This window comes from Pipistrellus hanaki (genome assembly GCF_964339955.1).
Source record: "Pipistrellus hanaki genome assembly, chromosome: 3".
In the NCBI taxonomy this organism is placed as follows: Eukaryota; Metazoa; Chordata; class Mammalia; order Chiroptera; family Vespertilionidae; genus Pipistrellus; species Pipistrellus hanaki.
In genome coordinates, this window is record NC_140505.1 from 96,951,394 (window position 1) to 96,970,357 (window position 18,964).

The window sequence follows — 18,964 nt, forward strand, 5'->3', positions numbered from 1 at the left end:
ATCCAATGCTAACCCTTAGCTGTTTCTGTTTCAATTCTTGTTCTTCCAACTGAATTTGTTCTTCCAAGTAGTCTTCAAATGTCTGTTTCCTTTCTCTAATAGCAGCTTTAATAGGCCTAATCATAAAAATAAAGTTATTTAACATGCAAATCATGACATGGTGAATATTTTACACTTAATGTGCCTAATACAGACTCTGGATTGCACTGAAAACTAACCTTTTTCAAAGTCACAAACCCCCCTCCTTGAAAAAAATTTTTTCAAGTTGAAAACCAAGATTTTATTTTTTAGAAATATATATTTTAAAAATTCCCCAAAAAGATGCTATTCTCTCATTTCTCTATCTTTTTCCTCTTCTTCAACACCTGATATAAAAGACATTATTTACATTTTATTAGATCTTCACCCAGGTGTCCCAACAAGGCTCCAACTATGTATTCTTCTGTATTTGCAAGCTGTATTTTCATATAGCCTATAGATACAGGTAGATGTACTCCATTCCCCCTTAAGTTTCACCCATTCCTGGCTTTCCTGTTAATCCACTGAGGAAAGGTTCAGGACTGAGGGGCAAACTCATCTCAACAATAAGCAAATGTTGCAGGCTACTTGCCACGACCCCGCGTTATCCATCCCTCTTGAATGGAACATCACCCCCTTTAAAATTTTAATGAAAGCTACAATCCCACTTCATCCCCAAAATACAGAAATATACAATACTCTACATGATTTGAAAAAAAATTCTTCTGAAGTCCATTCATTACATAACTTTAAAATATTTCAAAAACAGTTCATTATAGCACTAGCCCGTTTGGCTCAGTGGACAGAGCATTGACCTGTGGACTGAAGGGCCCCAGGTTCAATTCTGGTCAAGGGCATGTATCTTGGTTGCAGGCTCTTTCCTGGCCCAGGCCTTGATCTGGGCGCGTGCAGGAGGCAACCAATTGATGTGTTTCTCTCACATCCATGTTTCTCTGCCTTTCCCTTCCACTGTCTCTAAAAATCAATAGGAAATATCCTCAGATGAGGATTTTTTAAATAGTTCATTATATACACATTTGTTAATTTTAAAAGATCATTAACAATGTGCCCTGGCTGGTGCTCAGTGGTTAGAGCGTCAGCCTGCCAACCAAAGGGTTGAGGGTTCAATTCCAGCATAAGGCATGTACCTCAGTTGCAGGTTCAATCCCCATGCTGTGGGTTCAATCCCCAGTCAAGTTGCATATGGGAGGCAGCTGATCAATGTTTCTCTCTCACACTGATGTTTCTTTCTCATTCTTTCTCTCTCTCTCTCTCTCTCTCTCTCTCTCTCTCTCTCCCTCTCTCCCCCCCCCCCTTTCTCTCCTCAGCCTCTAAAACCAATAAAAAGATAAACATTTTTAAAGTAATTTTCCCATCAATAACTTATATCAAAAGATTTTCAAATATTTAAGAAAATAAACAACTTCAATATTGGCATTTTATGTCATAAAGTTTTTAAATTCTATAACAAGACTTACACAATTCTAATTCATATGTGAGACACCAATATTTAATGTGTTTTTCTTTTCTCCAAAATAAAATTTACCTATTTGAGAGAAAATTTTATCCAGATATTTGTTAGATGAGAAAACTTTGCCTAGTTCTTCCAATACAATGTCAAAGCCACTGAAACTGATATATCCCCAAACCTCTTTCTGTTGCTGACAGTATGTGATAAGTTGTATCTTCAACTTTATATGTTCTGGTAAAAGCATCTTCAAGAAAAAATAAGAAAACTATGGCACTTTCAAAAAAAGAAAATGCTCAATAATAATGGCTGGCTATTAAATTAAACTAGAGGCCCACTGCACAAATTCATGCACCAGTGGGTTCCTCAGCCTGGCCTGCGGGATCAGGCTGAAACCAGCTTTCTTTCATCCCCAAGGGGTCCCAGATTGGGAGAGGGCACAGGCCAGGCCAAGGGACCCCACCAGTACACAATCAGAGCCAGGGAGGGACATGGTAGGCTGGCCAGCAGAGGAGTTATGAGGGAAGGGCTCCAGGGTGTGTCTGGCCCATCTCGCTCAGTCCCAATCAGCGGGACACCAGGAGCAAGCTAACCTACTGGTTGGAGCGTCTGCCCCCTGGTGGTCAGTGCACATCATAGCTACTGGTCGACCGACTGATTGCCTCCTGCTGGTCAGTACATGCCATAGTGAACGATAGAGCAGCCTTAACATATCGTTAGCATATTATGCTTTGGTTGAAGAGAAGACCACTTAGCATATTAAGCATTTATTACATAGGATTATCACATGTCTTATTCCTTTTAATACAGGTAGTACCTTTCTTCATTATTAACAACTTCTGAGGAATCATCAAATTTTTTTAAGTTCACAGCATTCACTTCACCTATCTGGTTTGTCATTTTCTCCCAACATGGTAAAACATCTTCACCTAAGATAAAAATTAGAAATAATTCAGTCTTTATTTTAAAGCATATTTAATTCTTAAAAGTTGAGAATTTTACAGGTTGCTAAGCTTAGGAAAAAAATGGTTAAAAGTAGGATATGCCAAAAAGTTCAGAACTCTCAAGGATTTCTTTAATATGATAAACTACAAAACTCTGCCTAGCCAGTGTGGCATAGTGGACTGAGTGTCATCCCATGCACCAAGAGGTTGCTGGTTCAATTCCTGGTCAGGGCACATGCCACAGTTGCAGGCTCCATACCCAGTAGAGGTCATGCAGGAAGTAGCCAATTGATGTTTCTCTCTCATCCATGTTTTATCTCTCCTCCTCCCTTCCTCTCTCTCTAAAATCAATAAAAACATATTGTTTTTAAAAAGGAAAAGAAGAACTACAAACCCTAATTAAAACACAATATTCTTTTTTTTTTTAATTGATTTTTAAAAAGAGAGGAAGGGAGAAGGCAAAAGAAACATTGCTTTTACTTTTTTTAAAAATACCTTTAAAAGGCCGAAACTGGTTTGGCTCAGTGGTAGAGCGTCGGTCTGTGGACTGAAAGGTCCCGGGTTCGATTCCGGTCAAGAGCATGTACAAGGGCAGCTGGTTGATGTTTCTCTCTCATCCATATTTCTAGCTCTCTATCCCTCTCCCTTCCTCTCTGTGGAAAATCAATAAAAAAATTTTTTTAAATACCTTTAAAAGGCATTTTGAGATAATATGGTGAATTCTAAAATAGATTTGAACATTACATAATTGTTGTTAATGCAACGGGATATAATAATAGTATTATGGTAATATAGAAGACTGTCCTAATTTTTACTTGATGCATGCTGAAATATTTGAAATGTTATGTGTACATATTACTTGCAATGAAATGACTCAGCAAAACTATATATATAATAGATGTAGATAGATATATACATATATCCACACACATACAAATACAAAGTAAATATATTTATACACACAAAATAAATATTGACAAATTATTAACTGCTAAATTTAGGTGGTAGGTATATTGGTAATCATTGCAGTGGTCTTTCAAGTTTTCTAGATGTTTGAAATTTTCCAAAATAAAAGATTAGAGGGTATACTGTATTGTGTAATTCCATATCAAGGAATTACTCTAAATTAGGAATAAAATATTATGCACAATACTAAGCAGTAAGCATAGATACCTCTTTGTCATATTATTTGTATTTTCCTAACTTAACTCAAAAGAATATATTCTTTTTTTCTTTTCTTTTTTTAAATATCTATATTATTGATTTTTTTACAGAGGAAGAGAGGGACAGAGAGTTAGAAACATCAATGAGAGAGAATCATCTATCAGCTGCCTCCTGCACACCCCCCACCGGCGATGTACCTGCAACCAACGTACATGCCATGCCCTTGACCGGAATTGAACCCAGGACCTTTCAGTCTGCAGGCCGATGCCCTATCCACTGAGCCAAACCGGTTTCAACAAGAATATATTCTTGAAAATTAGAAATTAAATTTAAAATACTGAAAACAACTTAGTATCTCACAAAGAACATTACCTACTGATATTTTACTTAACTATTATAATGATGAAGTAATTAAAATTACCGTTATAAATATTATAGAATAAACCATAAGCATTTTCTATGTTGAATGGAAAAGAACACAATTTATTATACAATATTCTATAATTACAAAATGTGATGTAGGAAGCAGAAAAAAAGACTAGTGCCCTGGCCAGTGTTGCTCAGTATCTGTTAGTCGGCCCACACATCAAAGGGCTGAGGGTTCAATTTTCAGTCAAGGGCATATATCTGGGTTTTGGGTTCATGGCTCATTCCCCACCCCCTGGTTGGGGCATGTGTGGGAGTCAACCAATTAATGTCCTTCCCTGACACTGATGTTTCTCTCTCTTCTCTTCTCTTCTCTTCTCTTTTCTTCTCTTCTCTTCTCTTCTCTGTTTCTCCTCCTCTCTCCCTCCATCTTCATTTCCATCTCATCTCTCCTTCCCTTCTTCCCTTCTCCCTCTTGAGAAGCACTGGAAAAAATATCCTCTAGTGAGGATTAACAAAAAAAGGCCAGAAAAAAATATATTAGAAATCACATGAGAGCTCCATGAGTTTAGACCATGAGACACTTGAGTGCTAGTTCTGTGGCAAAAATTGGGTGCTGGATATATACAGAGGAACTAGAGGCCCAATGCATGAAGATTCGTGCAAGAATGGGCCTTCCTTCCCCTGGCTGCCGGCACCACCTTCACTTCAGCCAGAGCTGCCTTTCTGCCTTCCCACTCTGCCCAAACGCCCAGAGTAGCTGGGGCTGTGTGGAATGCCTGCGTCCCACCCCACCCCTGGCTGCTCGGCACCTGCCTATGCAAATTAATCCACCATCTTTGTTGGGTTAATCTGCATACTCACTCCTGATTGGATGCTGGGCATCACAAAAGTACAGTCAATTTACATCTTACTCTTTCATTAGTCTAGAAATCAGTGTTTCCCAACCTTTTCTCATGATGAGAATCACCTGGTGGAGTTGTTAAACCACAGATTCCTGAATCCCAACTAAGAAGTGCTAAACTAGAATTTTTGGGAACATACAGGTAAAACTGTATACTTAACTAGTGCTCTAAGACAATTTTACCTATAAGTTCCCCAAAATTCTAGTTTAGCACTTCTTAGGTGGGATTCAGGAATCTGTAGTTTAACAACTCCACCAGGTGATTCTCATCATGAGAGAAGTTTGGGAAACACTGGTCTAGATGGTGAAGACAAACTATGTGTCTGGGTTAAAGGGGATTTTTTATGAGTAATAAGTCCCATCACCAACCTTTTTCTTGCATATTACATCTTCTGTCAAGTGCCCCCACCACCACATACATTTTAAATGAACTTCAAACTATTTCTAAGCCCTCAAAGAAAAATGGTTCAACAGAACTTTCTAACTTCCTTTTGGAAGTCCCCAGGCTGCCAGGCAAGTTTTGAAGTCAGCATGAGTACTGAGATTGTTCTTGGACAGTCACAAATTCTATGTCCGACTCTTCATCTAATTCAGGCTGAGTGACTGTGTAGCACACAGGATCTTCTTCTTGTTTTATGACAACTTGGTAGCACTCTTGGTTAAGTGAAGAGAGAAATATAACTCACCTTTAAGATAGTTATGGTTTTCTTCCTTCAAATCATTTTTTTTCACAAGTGTTTCTTGATATTGTGCCTCATAAAACAAATTGGGAGAAGCACCACTTTTTGAAGTTAAGACAAAATCTTGATGAGTAGTTCTACAGAACTTTTGTTCATTGGACAAAATGTTGGAAGTGTATGTTTTTTCTTGGGTTTGATTCTGGTAGATATATGATGGTAAGAAGGGTTTGGGTTTCTCTATGGTGGCTGAACTTTCTGGAGAACTGTACTTCTGGCTCTGATCATTAGGCAGCAGAGTTAAACCTTGCAATTAAGAAAATCAACAAACTGATGTCTCGCTGTAACATTTTCACTTATGCCTGTCAGTGATCCCACCACAAAATTTTCTCCAAAGTGATCAAGTATTTTTTCCTCCTTATAAGGAAAAAGTGTTTAACAAAACCATATAAACTTAAAAGTCCAAAATGAACCTCAAATCATTTTAATTAAGAACATGTTTACACTATGATTCACATGCAGAGAGTGTGTACAAAGCTGCAGCACAGTCTAACTCTTATAAGGTACCACTCATGCACCAAATGTGAGCAACACTCCTGGTGTCCTCAGCCCTGCAGTCCCATGACAAACACAGTCAGACAGCTTCAATGCAAATGGTTACAAATGATCGGAACTGTTCCCTAATGGTCATGCTCTGTGTTACACATATAAAAGTATCTTCCCTTCTGATTACTGTTGACATTTTGGTGTCCTCAGGAAAAGAATTATGGGTGATTTTTCTGTTTTCTACTTTTCTGTAGTTTAAATTTCCTGTATTATTATTCTCCTGTTTTGTTTCTTAAATCTGTGCTTTTGAGATAACCCAGTCAACAGAGAGAAGATTCCCCATGTACTTATTATCTCTTGGAGGTTAGATGACAATAGCCCCTTGACATCCTGTTACTGCCCCTTTATTCTCTAGTTGTCTCAATTAAATTTAGAGCACAAGATGGAAAATGTTTTATAAAAGAACCATGCCACTTACCTACCTTACTACTAGCCCACAAATAAAACTGGACATCATGTAGATCCTTATTAAATATCAGGTTCAACTTCCCTTCCTTTATAACAATACTCTCTCCATTTAAATATTCTTGATTCTTTTTATTTTTTTATTTTTATTGATTTTTCACAGAGAAAAAGAGAGAGGGACAGAGAGTCAGAAACATTGATGAGAGAGAATCATCAATCAGTTGCCTCTTGCACACCACCTACTGAGGATGTGCCTGCAACCAAGGTACATGCCCTTGACCGGAATCGAACCCAGGACCCTTCAGTCTGCAGGCCGACGCTCTATCCACTGAGCCAAATCGGTTTCGGCATAAATATTCTTGATTCTTAATGGTCATCCCACTTCAACCTGAACATATCCCTGATAAAAGAGCAGTATCCCAATGCAGCAATTCTCAAAGTATGGTCTATAATCCTGGATGTCTCCAAGACTCTTTCAGGGCATCAAGCACCAGGTCAAACTATTTTTATAAAATATTAAGACAGTACTTGCATGTTTCACTGTGCTGACATAGACACTGGTGGTGCAAAAGCAAAGTGGAAACTCCTGGTGGCTTCGCTCAAAAGCAGGACCTCGGGACACAACTGTACCATCAATCACTGTATTATTCATCACCATACACTCACAGTTTTTTTCAAAAAGTTTTTACTTAAGAATTCACACAGGCTGAGCCTCCTCAAACAGATGGGAATGCTCTTTTAAAAAGAAATTTTTTAGCCTCTCCTAAATATAATAAGTTCAAAGTACAGGGGTTCTTGTTCCAGCCTTAAGAAGGGTTCAGCAATCTGCAGAAAGGCTGTGTATAGATTAAATAAGAGACCTGAAATGAAAGATAATTTTGAAAGGCATTGGAGGTCAGAGGAGCCTGGCTGAAGAAGCTAAGTTCTTCCTTATCTTAGGACCCTTGCTCTTTATTGACACAAATTGTACTAAAGCAAGGTTGAGATAATACACTTCAAAGGGTTTCTTACAAGAAGCACTGTCAGATTGGGGAACAGCCTATGGCTATTCAGATGTTTGACCAACAGGAGGCAATAACATGTAGATTAAAATGCTCAGAGCTGTCTGGCAGCAAACAATCATCCTATTCAGGTTTGGGGGAAAAGCCTTTCAGCCATTCCAACAGGTGATTACATACGTGACTCAACCCTTGTTGAGTTTCCCAAGTTCAATCAACCTTTTGATGAAATTCTTACAATTATGACATGCTAAAATTGGCTTCCAGCACAAAGTTTCTCTTCAGCACTCCCAAACTAGTTCTGCTCTGCATATGCACTAGTCACCCACCAGCAGAAGCAAAGGGTACCTGGAAAGCAAAGAAATCTACTCTTTGGGGCCAGGGATTAAACCCATAACCCATGCCCTGGACCAAGAACCAAACCCAAAATCTTTTAGTACATGGGCCAACATCCTAAACATTGAGCAACACAGGCCAGGGGAGGGAGCTATATTCTTTATTAGCGTGCGATCCCTTGATGCATCCAGCTCTCCCCTTTCTCCTTTCCCTCTAGTTTGTTTTCAGTAAACTCCTTCTTTTGCATCTGTTTTGCTTCCTCACTTGATTGTTATCTTGGGGGAGGGGTAACAAGAATCCAGTCACTGCTGACATCCAAAATCACTAAACCACTCTTCATCTGCTACATTGGTCATCCCTGCCACTCCCATCACTTCCCGAATCCCAGCCAATCACACCCTGCACACTCATTAGCCAATGTCTTTTGTTCTTTGTATTCTCAATGCCCATGCAACCTCTGAACACAATAGGCACTGTCCTGAAGCAGTAAAGCATGGCTCTTCAAAGGTAGCACCAAGCAGACACACATTGCTCCAGACCACTGCTTTTCAAACTGTGGGACACAATCCATTAATCATTTTATCATCAGATGCAACAGGTCAGGACTGGCTTTGTATGTTTTTAACATAGAATAGAATAAATAAAATAGAAAATATTCTTGTTACATGCCAGGCTCACTAATAAAGACTGATTTATGTAATTTCTTTGAAATTTTGAGTCATGATTTAAAATGTTTTTGTTCCTATGAAGAATGACCAACAAACTTTCAAAACCACGGCTCCAGATACATTTCAACAGACTTTTCCCCTGATAAGCACTTCATGCTATTCACTGATTGAACACAGAATAAAATAATTCATAGAAAAAATATTTCTGGTACGGTTCTTTAGCTGAGTAGAGTGGCTTTCTTTTTATTTACTTAAGGATCTATGTATTTATATTTACCTCTATGATACAGAGTAGTTATTGTAAACTAGCAGCCCTAGACCAACTTTGGCTCTAGATCTTTTTTAAATTGTATTTTATAAATAAATGTGAATATTTTTAAGAACATATATGCTCCAAAACGGCACAGCTTTCACTTGTCCTAATTATACTACACCACCACTGTTTCAGGTATCTTTGCAGCCTCTAAAGAAACTGGAGTTTGCAACATATGAAAGAGAATAATACCCTGTTTCCCCGAAAATAAGACAGTGTCTTATATTAATTTTTGCTCCCAAAGATGCGCTAAGTCTTATTTTCAGGGGATGTCTTATTTTTCTATGAAGAAGAATATGGTACACATTTATTGTTAAATGAAAATAAAGGAAATTTATTACCTGTATACGGTATGGTAGTACAGTAGTTGTCAACACAAAGCAGACAAACTGTGAATCCTACAGTATCAAGAACTTACTCATTTATTCAATGACAACCATGTCATCATCTTCTGGAACATCATCCTAACAATCCAATTCCTCAATTTCCTGGTGAATTTCTTTTGACTCCATTTCTTTCAGAATCAGTGAACCAAATCTCTCATGTTTAGCCTGGGGGGGGCCTTATTTTCAGGGGGATGCCTTATATTTCACTCAGAAGGAAACCTGTAAGTAGGTCTTATTTTCGGAGGATGTCTTATTTTCGGGGAAACACGGTAGTAATAATCTGTCAATTCAAATTACAAATATGTATAACTGTCAATCATTGTACTAAGTGGAGACCCCATGTAAGCAAAAAGTACCTGGGAGTGTGTGCTGCCCCGACACCATAGTGAGCAGCTTCTCTTGCTCTTCCTTGAGTCTTTGCAGTTGTTCCAACTGTTGCCTCTTCAGTTGTACCTGCTTCTTCTGCTGCACCTCTTTCAGCTTTTAAAACATAAAATTAACTTATTAAACTAACTTTACTTTTTTTATGGACCTTCACTCCTTACCTTTATCTTAATCCCTCCCATCTCCCTTTTTATCTTTCCTAATAAAGAGTTTTTTTTAAAAAAAAAAGTTTCAAAGAGGGATCCCTAAGTAACTAAATCTGCCACCAAAACTCTAAAACCAATTTTTTATGGTGGAAACCATATTGATTCTCTCAACTTCAACTAAGAAACAGAAAAAGTCATAGAAATCCTTTGATTATTAAAATAGGATAGGTAATCAGTACATTTATGATCAAGCATTTTCCCCTAATATTTGATCAACAATTTCTAATTTAGTTTTTACCAAGTGAGGTAGAAACTTGAAGATATTATCTGAAAATGTTATATTTGTCTTACATATTAAACATACTTTAATGTTTCACATTAGACAAAGGCAAAATTTGGTATTTTGAGCATTTCACACTGAAGGGGAAGAAACAAGAGAATCTGAAACTGGTGACTTTCATCATAGACAAACCTGCAATAATACAAATATATATTTGGCCAAGTCCTGGTGTACCTGTTCAAGCTTTTTAAAAAGTGGGTCTTTATAAGCCACTTCTTTGCATTCACTTGCAAGATCTGAGATAAAGTCACTCTTATTATCTTCCCAGTGTCCTGGAGCATCCTGACATGCCACTGGTTGTGGTCCTTTTTTAGGCAAAGGAAAAACTGTATGTGTTTCACATTTATCTGACTGTAATCTGTATGGGCTGTTAGACTCCAACTTCTGTTCTTCATGAAGTGAATCTTCTTTACTTATAAAGTTGAAGCTATTTGAAAAATGTGTGGCTTTAACAGGAAAGCTGGTGGAAATGTTCACATTTGTTCGCTTTTCTTCATCTGCTTCCAAAATAGGAAATCCATGATTTAATATGACTCCAGCCCGAGAAGGATCGGTCACCCATTGGGTTAGGAAGTTCTGCCTACTGTTCAACTCTGAAGAAGTTGGCATCAGGAACATTTTAGTCCAATTTTCTACTGTACTTAAATAATGTAAAAACTAGAAAAACTATTAATTTCCAATACCTGTAGAAGACAGCCAACAAAAAGTATTAAAGATATTCTCTCCAAACCTTGACCCAGCACAAAAAAACATACTCAATATTTCATATGCAAACGACTTCAGCAAAGCAATTGGCATTACACTACAAGTTTTTTGAAGTGTCTTAAATATCCAAGTTCAATGGATAAAAATTGAAGTTTCCTTCTCATTTCATCCTTCTGATGACTTTATACAAATGCCAAATCATGTGACCTAAAATTATGGGAGTTAAGCCATCTTCTAAGTTATTTGATTACCAAAGGAAAAAAAACCACTCAATATAAAACACCCACATTAAACAATCTCTTGCCTCTGGCCCTAGTACAACATTGCTTCTTTGCACAACTGGGGAGCCTGTGCTCTCCCAAATCCCAGGACAAACGTCACCATCCCCCATGGCTTTACCTGGCATGGTTTCCTAATGCCCCTTACATCCTAACCACTCACTCACTAAGCAGTCCCTCATCTGCATGCCTAGGGGTCTCTGTCATTACTATTTTGGCATTCATCCCACTACAGGGAGTCCTCAGGTTACGTTGGACTCGACGTACGTCGTTTCGTGGTCACATCGCCATCTCCCATTTATTTCTAAAAAAAAAAAAAAAAAAAGTTCCGTTATTTCGACATACGTATGTACATATGTACTTTAGGTTTTTATTATTTACTACAAGTAAAAGTCAGGAATTGTCTTTTAATTTTTTTTTTACTGTTTCACTTCATTATTGCTCTGTATGTGGTCCATGTGAGTGAAGTAGGTGCTTATATAGGTGGGTTCTGACTTACAGTGTGCACCATAGGAACAGATCTCTGATGTAACCCAAGGACCTACTGTATTAGTTGTATTTTGCTTTTGTATTCATAATCTACCCAGCCATGAGTTCCTTAAAGATATCTGTATATTCACCACTGCCTAGCACCATCCATTCCCGGCAGAGAGAAGAAACTTGATAAGTGTTTGTTAAAATTAATTTAAATTAAATCACAACTAAGGTTAAATTATTGAAAATAAATTCAGTATTAAAAGGTACTAGAGGCCTGGTGCACGATATTCATGCACAGGTAGGATCCCTAGGCTTGGCTGGTGATCAGGGCTGATCAGGGCCACTGGCTGCCAGCCAGGGCCTTCCTTTGTTACGTGGCGCCCCTGATGATCAGCGCACGTCATAGCAAATGATTGAACTCCTGGTCTCCCGGTTGAGCTCCTGAGGGGACACATTGCATATTAGCCTTTTATATATGTATAAAATATTACTTGTGTTCATTAAATGTTCAACAATAAAAATAGCCCAGCTGGACAGAGGTACCCCTCACAGGGAAGCACCCACGCGGGCTACGTCCCTGCCCGGAGCTACCTACCGACTTGGACGGGGAAACCTCGCCATCTTGAGAGGAAGATAGGATCGTGTCAGAGGCCTGAATATCCACAACTGCAGCGACCACCAAGCAGCTGTGACCCCCAGAACGTGGATCCCAGGCAGAGCGAACACGGGCTCACAGGAGTGCCCCACCGCACGCGAAAAGGTCAGATTTCGCGGGGAGAGCGTGGAGAGCGCTTGCGGCGAAGACAAAAGCCTGCGCGCACAGAGTGCGCGGAAGCTGGAGGACAAGGGCAGTGATGACAAGTAGAAGCCCCAGCTGTTGGGCGGGTGTCACCCGTGAAAGTGGACGGGGCTCCTAACAGGGGAGATATCTAAAGAGCAACACATTTGGATCTGGCTCGGAGGGATATCGGAGAGTTGCGGGAGATTGCAGTTGCTCGGACTTGCCCCCTCCCCCGCTCCATAGATCCTGCTGCAGAGAGGACGAAAGAAAAAAAAAAAAAAAGCTGGAAAGGCTCTAGAGTCTGGGAAGTCAACCTAGAAACACTGCCCCCAGAGGCAAACTGATTCTAGTGTAATAAAAACAAAGAAAAACCTGCCTAAAAATCAGGACTGGATCATAACAATAGAGGAAGCAAATGACCATCATTACTCAAATTTTATTTAAATTTTTAAATTTTTTTTTTAATTTTTAAATTTTTGTTTTTTTTGTTTTCATTATTTGCATTTACTCAAAAAACTAATTTTTTTCTTTTTCCTTACTTGATTTTATCTTTACAATTATTACATTGTATACATAATCAACATTATTACTACAACTAATTAACCTTTTTCATCTTATTTTCTTTTGTTTATTTTTATTATTATTTTTATTTCATCTTATTATATATATTTTTTTTTTATTTCAGGATTACTGTTCTACAGTCTTTATCTATCTTTCCTTCTCCAACGCTTTATTCTATCTCAAACCTACCTTTATGCCTTCACTCTCTTTCCGACCTCCTTTGGTACCCCGTTTATCTTAATGCTTTCCTGCTCTAGATTTTCCCCATTCCTTCTGTCTAACCCCTCCAAAAATTTCACCCTACTTGTATATATCTAATTTCCAACTCCCTGCTCCAAGCCCATTCACACCTCCCTCGCAGTTGTCCTAAAAACAAAACAAAACAAAAAAAAAGTCTTTCTCGCTAACTCTTTGAAGTTGTATGTTGAATGTTAACTATACTGAAGTTGTATGCTTTTTTTATAAGATTGATTTGCCTATGCTTTGTGTTTGATTGTATGTTTTTGTTAGCTGGGTTCTAGTCACCTTTATTGGTGGTTATTAATATCGCAAACACATTTCTATTCAGTGCCTTGTGTGTTGTACCTGGTTGTGTTGTATTTTGTGCCTTTAAATCAAAGCAGGAGAGAGAACTACACAACCAGACATCCTAAAAAGAGAGATCATGGGGAGACCAAAAAACAGCCCGCATATGAAAGAAAAGCAGGCTTCACCAGAAAAGGAAGTAAACGAGATAGAGGCAAGCAACCTAGCAGAGCAAGAATTCAGAGTAATGATCATAAGATGGCTAAAAAGAATGGAAGACAAATTTGACAATATAAATAAGAACCAAGAGGAAATGAAGAACCAAGAAGAAATGAAAAATGACATCGCTACTGTAAAGAACTCGATAGAAAGCATCAAGAGTAGATTAGAAAAAGCAGAGGACCCCATCAGCGAGCTAGAAGACAAGATGGAAAAAAATACCCAATAAGAATAGCTTCTGGGGAAAAAAATTAAAAAAACAGGAGGAAAGTCTAAGGGAACTTTTGGACAATACAAAACAATATTAGAATAATAGGGGTACCAGAAGGAAAGGGAATTGAGGAAGACATGGAAAACGTATTTCAAGAAATAATGACAGAAAACTTTCCTGATAGAGAAGAAAAAACCAACACAAATCCAAGATGCTCGCAGAGTCCCAAGCAAAATGAACCTCAGAAAACCGACCCCTAGGCACATTATAATTAAGCTGGCAAACACCAACGACAAAAAAAGAATTTTAAAAGCAGCCAGAGAGAGACAGAAAGTTACATATAAAGGAACCCCCATCAGACTAGGAACTGATTTCTCCACAGAAACTTTTCAGGCCAGAAGGGAATGGGATGAAATATACAAAGTCATGCAAAGGAATGGTCTGAATCCAAGAATACTGTATCCAGCAAGGCTATCAATCAAAAGTGAAGGTGAAATCAGGAGCTTCACAGACAAAAACAGACTAAGGGAATTTATCTCCACCAAACCAGCAATGCAAGAAATGCTAAAGGGTCTACTGTAAAATTAAAGAAATAGAAAGCAAAGAAGGAACACAGGGGTATACAATAAAAATGGCGTCAAATAAGTATCTATCAATAATAACTTTAAATGTAAATGGACTAAATGCTCCAATCAAAAGACATAGAGTAACGGATTGGATAAGAAAACAAGACCCATATATCTGTTGTCTACAAGAAACCCACCTCAGAAAAAAGGATGCACACAGACTGAGGGTGAAGGGATGGAAAAAGGTTTTCCAGGCGAATGGAAATGAAAAAAAAAGCTGGGGTAGCAATACTTATATCTGACAAATTAGTTCTCAGAGTGAAGGACATAACAAAAGATAATGAAGGCCACTCCATAATGCTAAAGGGAGCAATCCAACAAGAAGAAATAACCCTGGTAAATATATATGCACCCAATACGGGAGCACCCCAATATATAAAAAAAAACTGCTAGAGGACATTAAGGTAGAGATTAATAGCAATACAATCATAGTAGGAGATTTTAATACCCCACTGTCACCCTTTGACAAATCATCTAAACCACATGTGTCAAACACAAGGCCCGCAGGCCAAATCCAGCCCGCCAGGCCTTGCAATGTGGCCCGCACCGCGCTGTCATCACTGCACTCCGCTGTCAGTTTATTACATTGTCAGATTATGACTGTTCAGTAAACCATTCGGCCCGCCATTTAGGCTGGATTTTAGATTTTGGCCCCTTCTCTGATTGAGTTTGACACCCCTAATCTAAACAAAAAATCAACAAAGATATATCAATCCTAAATGACTCGCTAGACCAGATGGAATTAATCGACCTCTTCAGAACATTCCACCCCAAAGCCACAGAACTTACATTCTTCTCAAGCGCACATGGGACATTCTCAAAGATAGACCACATTTTGGGACATAGGCAAAGTCTCTTCAAATTCAAGAAGATAGAAATCATATCAAGCATCTTCTCAGATCATAGTGGCATAAAACTGGAAATCAACTACAATGAAAAAAATCCAAAGAAATCAAATACATGGAGACTAAACAGCATACTATTAAACAAGGACTGGGTTACCAAAGAAATCAAGGAAGAAATTAAAAACATCCTGGAAACAAATGACAATGAAAACACAACTATCCAAAATCTATGGGACACAGCAAAAGCAGTTTTGAGAGGGAAGTTCATATCCCTACAAGCCTATTGCAAAAAACTAGAAAAAATGGTAACAAATTATCTAACTCTATAACTCAAAGAGTTAGAAAAAGAGCAACAAGAAAAGCCCAGTGTAAGCAGAAGGAAGGAAATAACAAAAATCAGAGCGGAGATAGAGACCAAAGAAACAATACATAAGATCAACAAAACCAAGAGCTGGTTCTTTGAAAGAATAAACAAGATAGATGAACCTCTAGCCAGGCTAACCAGGAAGCAAAGAGAGAGGACCCAAATAAACAAAATCAGAAACGAAAGAGGTGAAACAACAACAGACCCCGCCGAAATACAAAGGATTGTTACAAAATACTACGAACAACTCTATTCCAACAAACTGAACAACCTGGAGGAAATGGACATATACCTAGAAAAATACAACCTTCCAAAACTCAATCAGGAAGAATCTAAAAATCTCAATAGAGCAGTGACTTGGGAAGAAATTGAAACAGTCATCAAAAAGCTTCCAGCAAACAAAAGCCCAGTGCCAGATGGCTTCACAGGAGAGTTTTACCAAACATTCAAGGAAGAACTAAAACCAATACTCCTCAGACTATTCCAAAAAATTCAAGAGGAAGGAACACTTCCAAACTCCTTCTATGAAGTCAGCATCACCCTAATACCAAAACCAGATAAAGACAACTCAATGAAAGAGATTTACAGGCCAATATCCCTCATGAACATAGATGCCAAAATCCTCAACAAAATTCTAGCAAATCGTCTCCAGCAGAGCATCACAAAGATCATGCACCATGACCAAGTAGGATTTATTCCAGGAATGCAAGGTTGGTACAATATCCTCAAATCAATAAACGTGATACATGATACATCACATAAACAAATTGAAAGATAAAAATCATATAGTCATATCAATTGATGCAGAAAAAGCATTTGATAAAATCCAACACCCTTTCCTGATAAAAACTCTCAACAAGGTGGGAGTACAAGGATCATACCGCAACATAATAAAAGCTATATATGATAAACCCACAGCCAACATCATACTCAATGGGCAAAAACTAAAACCATTCCCTCTAAGAACGGGAACAAGACAGGGATGCCCACTATCGCCACTCCTCTTTGACATAGTACTGGAAGTACTAGCCATTGCAATTAGACAAGAAGAGGAAATAAAAGGCATCCAAATTGGAAAAGAAGAAGTAAAGTTATCCTTATTTGCAGACGACATGATATTGTATATAAAAAACCCAAAAGACTCCATTAAAAAACGAATTGACTTAATAAATGAATTTGGCAATGTAGCAGGATACAAAATTAACGCCAAGAAATCTATGGCATTTCTATACACCAACAGTGAACTTACAGAAACAGAGACTAAAAAAGCAATTCCATTTACCATCGCACCAAAAAAATTAAGATACTTAGGAATAAACTTAACTAAGGAAGTAAAGGACCTATATGCAGAAAACTACACGACACTGAAAAAAGAGATAGAGGAAGATGTAAACAGATGGAAGAACATACCATGTTCATGGATTGGTAGAATCAACATCATCAAAATGTCCATACTTCCTAAAGCAATCTATAGGTTAAATGCACTTCCCATTAAAATACCAACAGCATATTTCACTGACCTAGAAAGAACTCTCCAAAAGTTCATTTGGAACAATAAAAGACCCCGAATAGCCACAGCAATCCTGAGAAAGAATAGTAAAGTAGGAGGGATCTCAATACCAGACTTCAAATTGTATTACAAAGCCACTGTTCTCAAAACGGCCTGGTACTGGCACAAAAACAGACATATAGATCAATGGAATCGAATCGAGAACCCAGATATCAACCCAAATCACTATGCTCAATTAATATTTGACAAAGGAGGCACGAATATACAATGGAGTCAAGACAGTCTCTTCAATAAATGGTGCTGAGAAAATTGGACAGATACATGCAAAAGAATGAAACTAGATTACCAACTTAAACCATACACAAAAATAAACTCAAAATGAATACAGGACTTAAATATCAGACAGGAAACCATAAAAACACTAGAAGCATCCACGGGCAGCAAAATCTCAGACATGCCAAAAGAACTTCTTCACTGATACTGCCCCTAGGGCAATGGAAGCTAAAGAGAAAATAAACAAATGGGACTACATCAAAATAAAAAGCTTTTTTACAGCAAAAGAAACCATCAACAAAACAACAAGAAAGCCCACTGTGCGGGAGAACATATTTGCAAATGTTACCACTGATAAAGGTTTAATCTCCAACATCTACAAACAGCTTATACAACTACATAAAAGGAAGATGAATGATCCAATTAAAAAATGGGCAATGGACCTAAATAGAATATTTTCAAAAGAAGACAGAAGGAAGGCCAAAAGGCACATGAATACATGCTCAAAGTCACTAATTATCCGAGAGATGCAAATCAAAACAACAATGAGGTACCATCTCACACCTGTCAGAATGGCCAACATCAACAAATCAACAAACGACAAGTGTTGGCGAGGTTGTAGAGAAAAAGGAACCCTCGTGCACTGCTGGTGGGAATGCAGACTGGTGCAACCACTGTAGAGAACAGTGTGGAGTTTCCTCAAAAAACTGAAAATGGAATTCCCATTTGACCCAGTAATCCCACTCCTAGGAATATATCCCAAGAAACTAGAAACACCAATAAGAAAGGATATATGCACCCCTATGTTTATAACAGCACAATCTACAATAGCTAGAATCTGGAAACAGCCTAGGTGCCCGTCAGCAGATGATTGGATCCAAAAACTATGGTACATCTACACAATGGAATACTATGCTGCCATAAAAAAGAAGGAATTCTCATCATTTGCAGCAACCTGGATAGAACTAGAGAACATCATGCTGAGTGAAATAAGCCAGTCCATGAAAGAGAAATACCACATGGCCTCACTCATTTATGGATATTAAAGAACATTATAAACTGACAAACCAAAAGTCAGATATAAAGTCAGTAAAGCAACAAGCAGACTGTAAAATTACAGCGGGGAGAGTAGGGAGATCTGGGGGAGATAAGAGATCAACCGAAGGATTTGTATACATGCATATAAGTACAACCAATGGACACAAAACTCTGGGGAGGGAGGGTATGTATGGGAGGGGGAGGCAATGTTAAAATATGTACACAGATAATAATTTAATAAAAGAAAAAATAATAATAATTAAAAAAAAGATATTAAAAAACAAAAAATAGCCCAGCTGGTGTGACTCAGTTGTTGAACATCAACCTGTGAACCAGGTGGTCAGTTTGATTCCCAGTCAGGGCATATGCCCGAGTTGTGGGCTCAATCCCAAGCAGGTGGGGCAGCACGCACAAGGCAGCTGATCAAT

The 18,964-nt window shown here is 38.2% G+C and overlaps 1 protein-coding gene across 8 annotated transcripts in view; it reads right to left on the reverse strand.

Moving 5' to 3' along the window:
• CPAP (centrosome assembly and centriole elongation protein) overlaps positions 1 to 18,964 on the reverse strand; it is a 74,560-nt gene that overhangs the window by 45,857 nt on the left and 9,739 nt on the right. For 4 of the 8 annotated variants that reach the window (XM_084878535.1, XM_084878531.1, XM_084878532.1 and 1 more), the window contains exons 2-6: positions 11,228 to 11,410; positions 10,298 to 10,806; positions 9,610 to 9,733; positions 2,304 to 2,415; positions 14 to 116 (exon numbers count right to left, since the gene is read on the reverse strand). In XM_084878535.1, the coding sequence (XP_084734661.1) occupies positions 14 to 116; positions 2,304 to 2,415; positions 9,610 to 9,733; positions 10,298 to 10,741 (783 nt within the window). In that variant the 5' untranslated portion in view covers positions 10,742 to 10,806; positions 11,228 to 11,410. Of the gene's footprint in view, positions 1 to 13; positions 117 to 2,303; positions 2,416 to 5,550; positions 5,848 to 9,285; positions 9,539 to 9,609; positions 9,734 to 10,297; positions 10,807 to 11,227; positions 11,411 to 18,964 lie in introns of those variants that run through there. The other 4 variants (XM_084878534.1, XM_084878538.1, XM_084878536.1 and 1 more) reach the window with 4 other exon arrangements.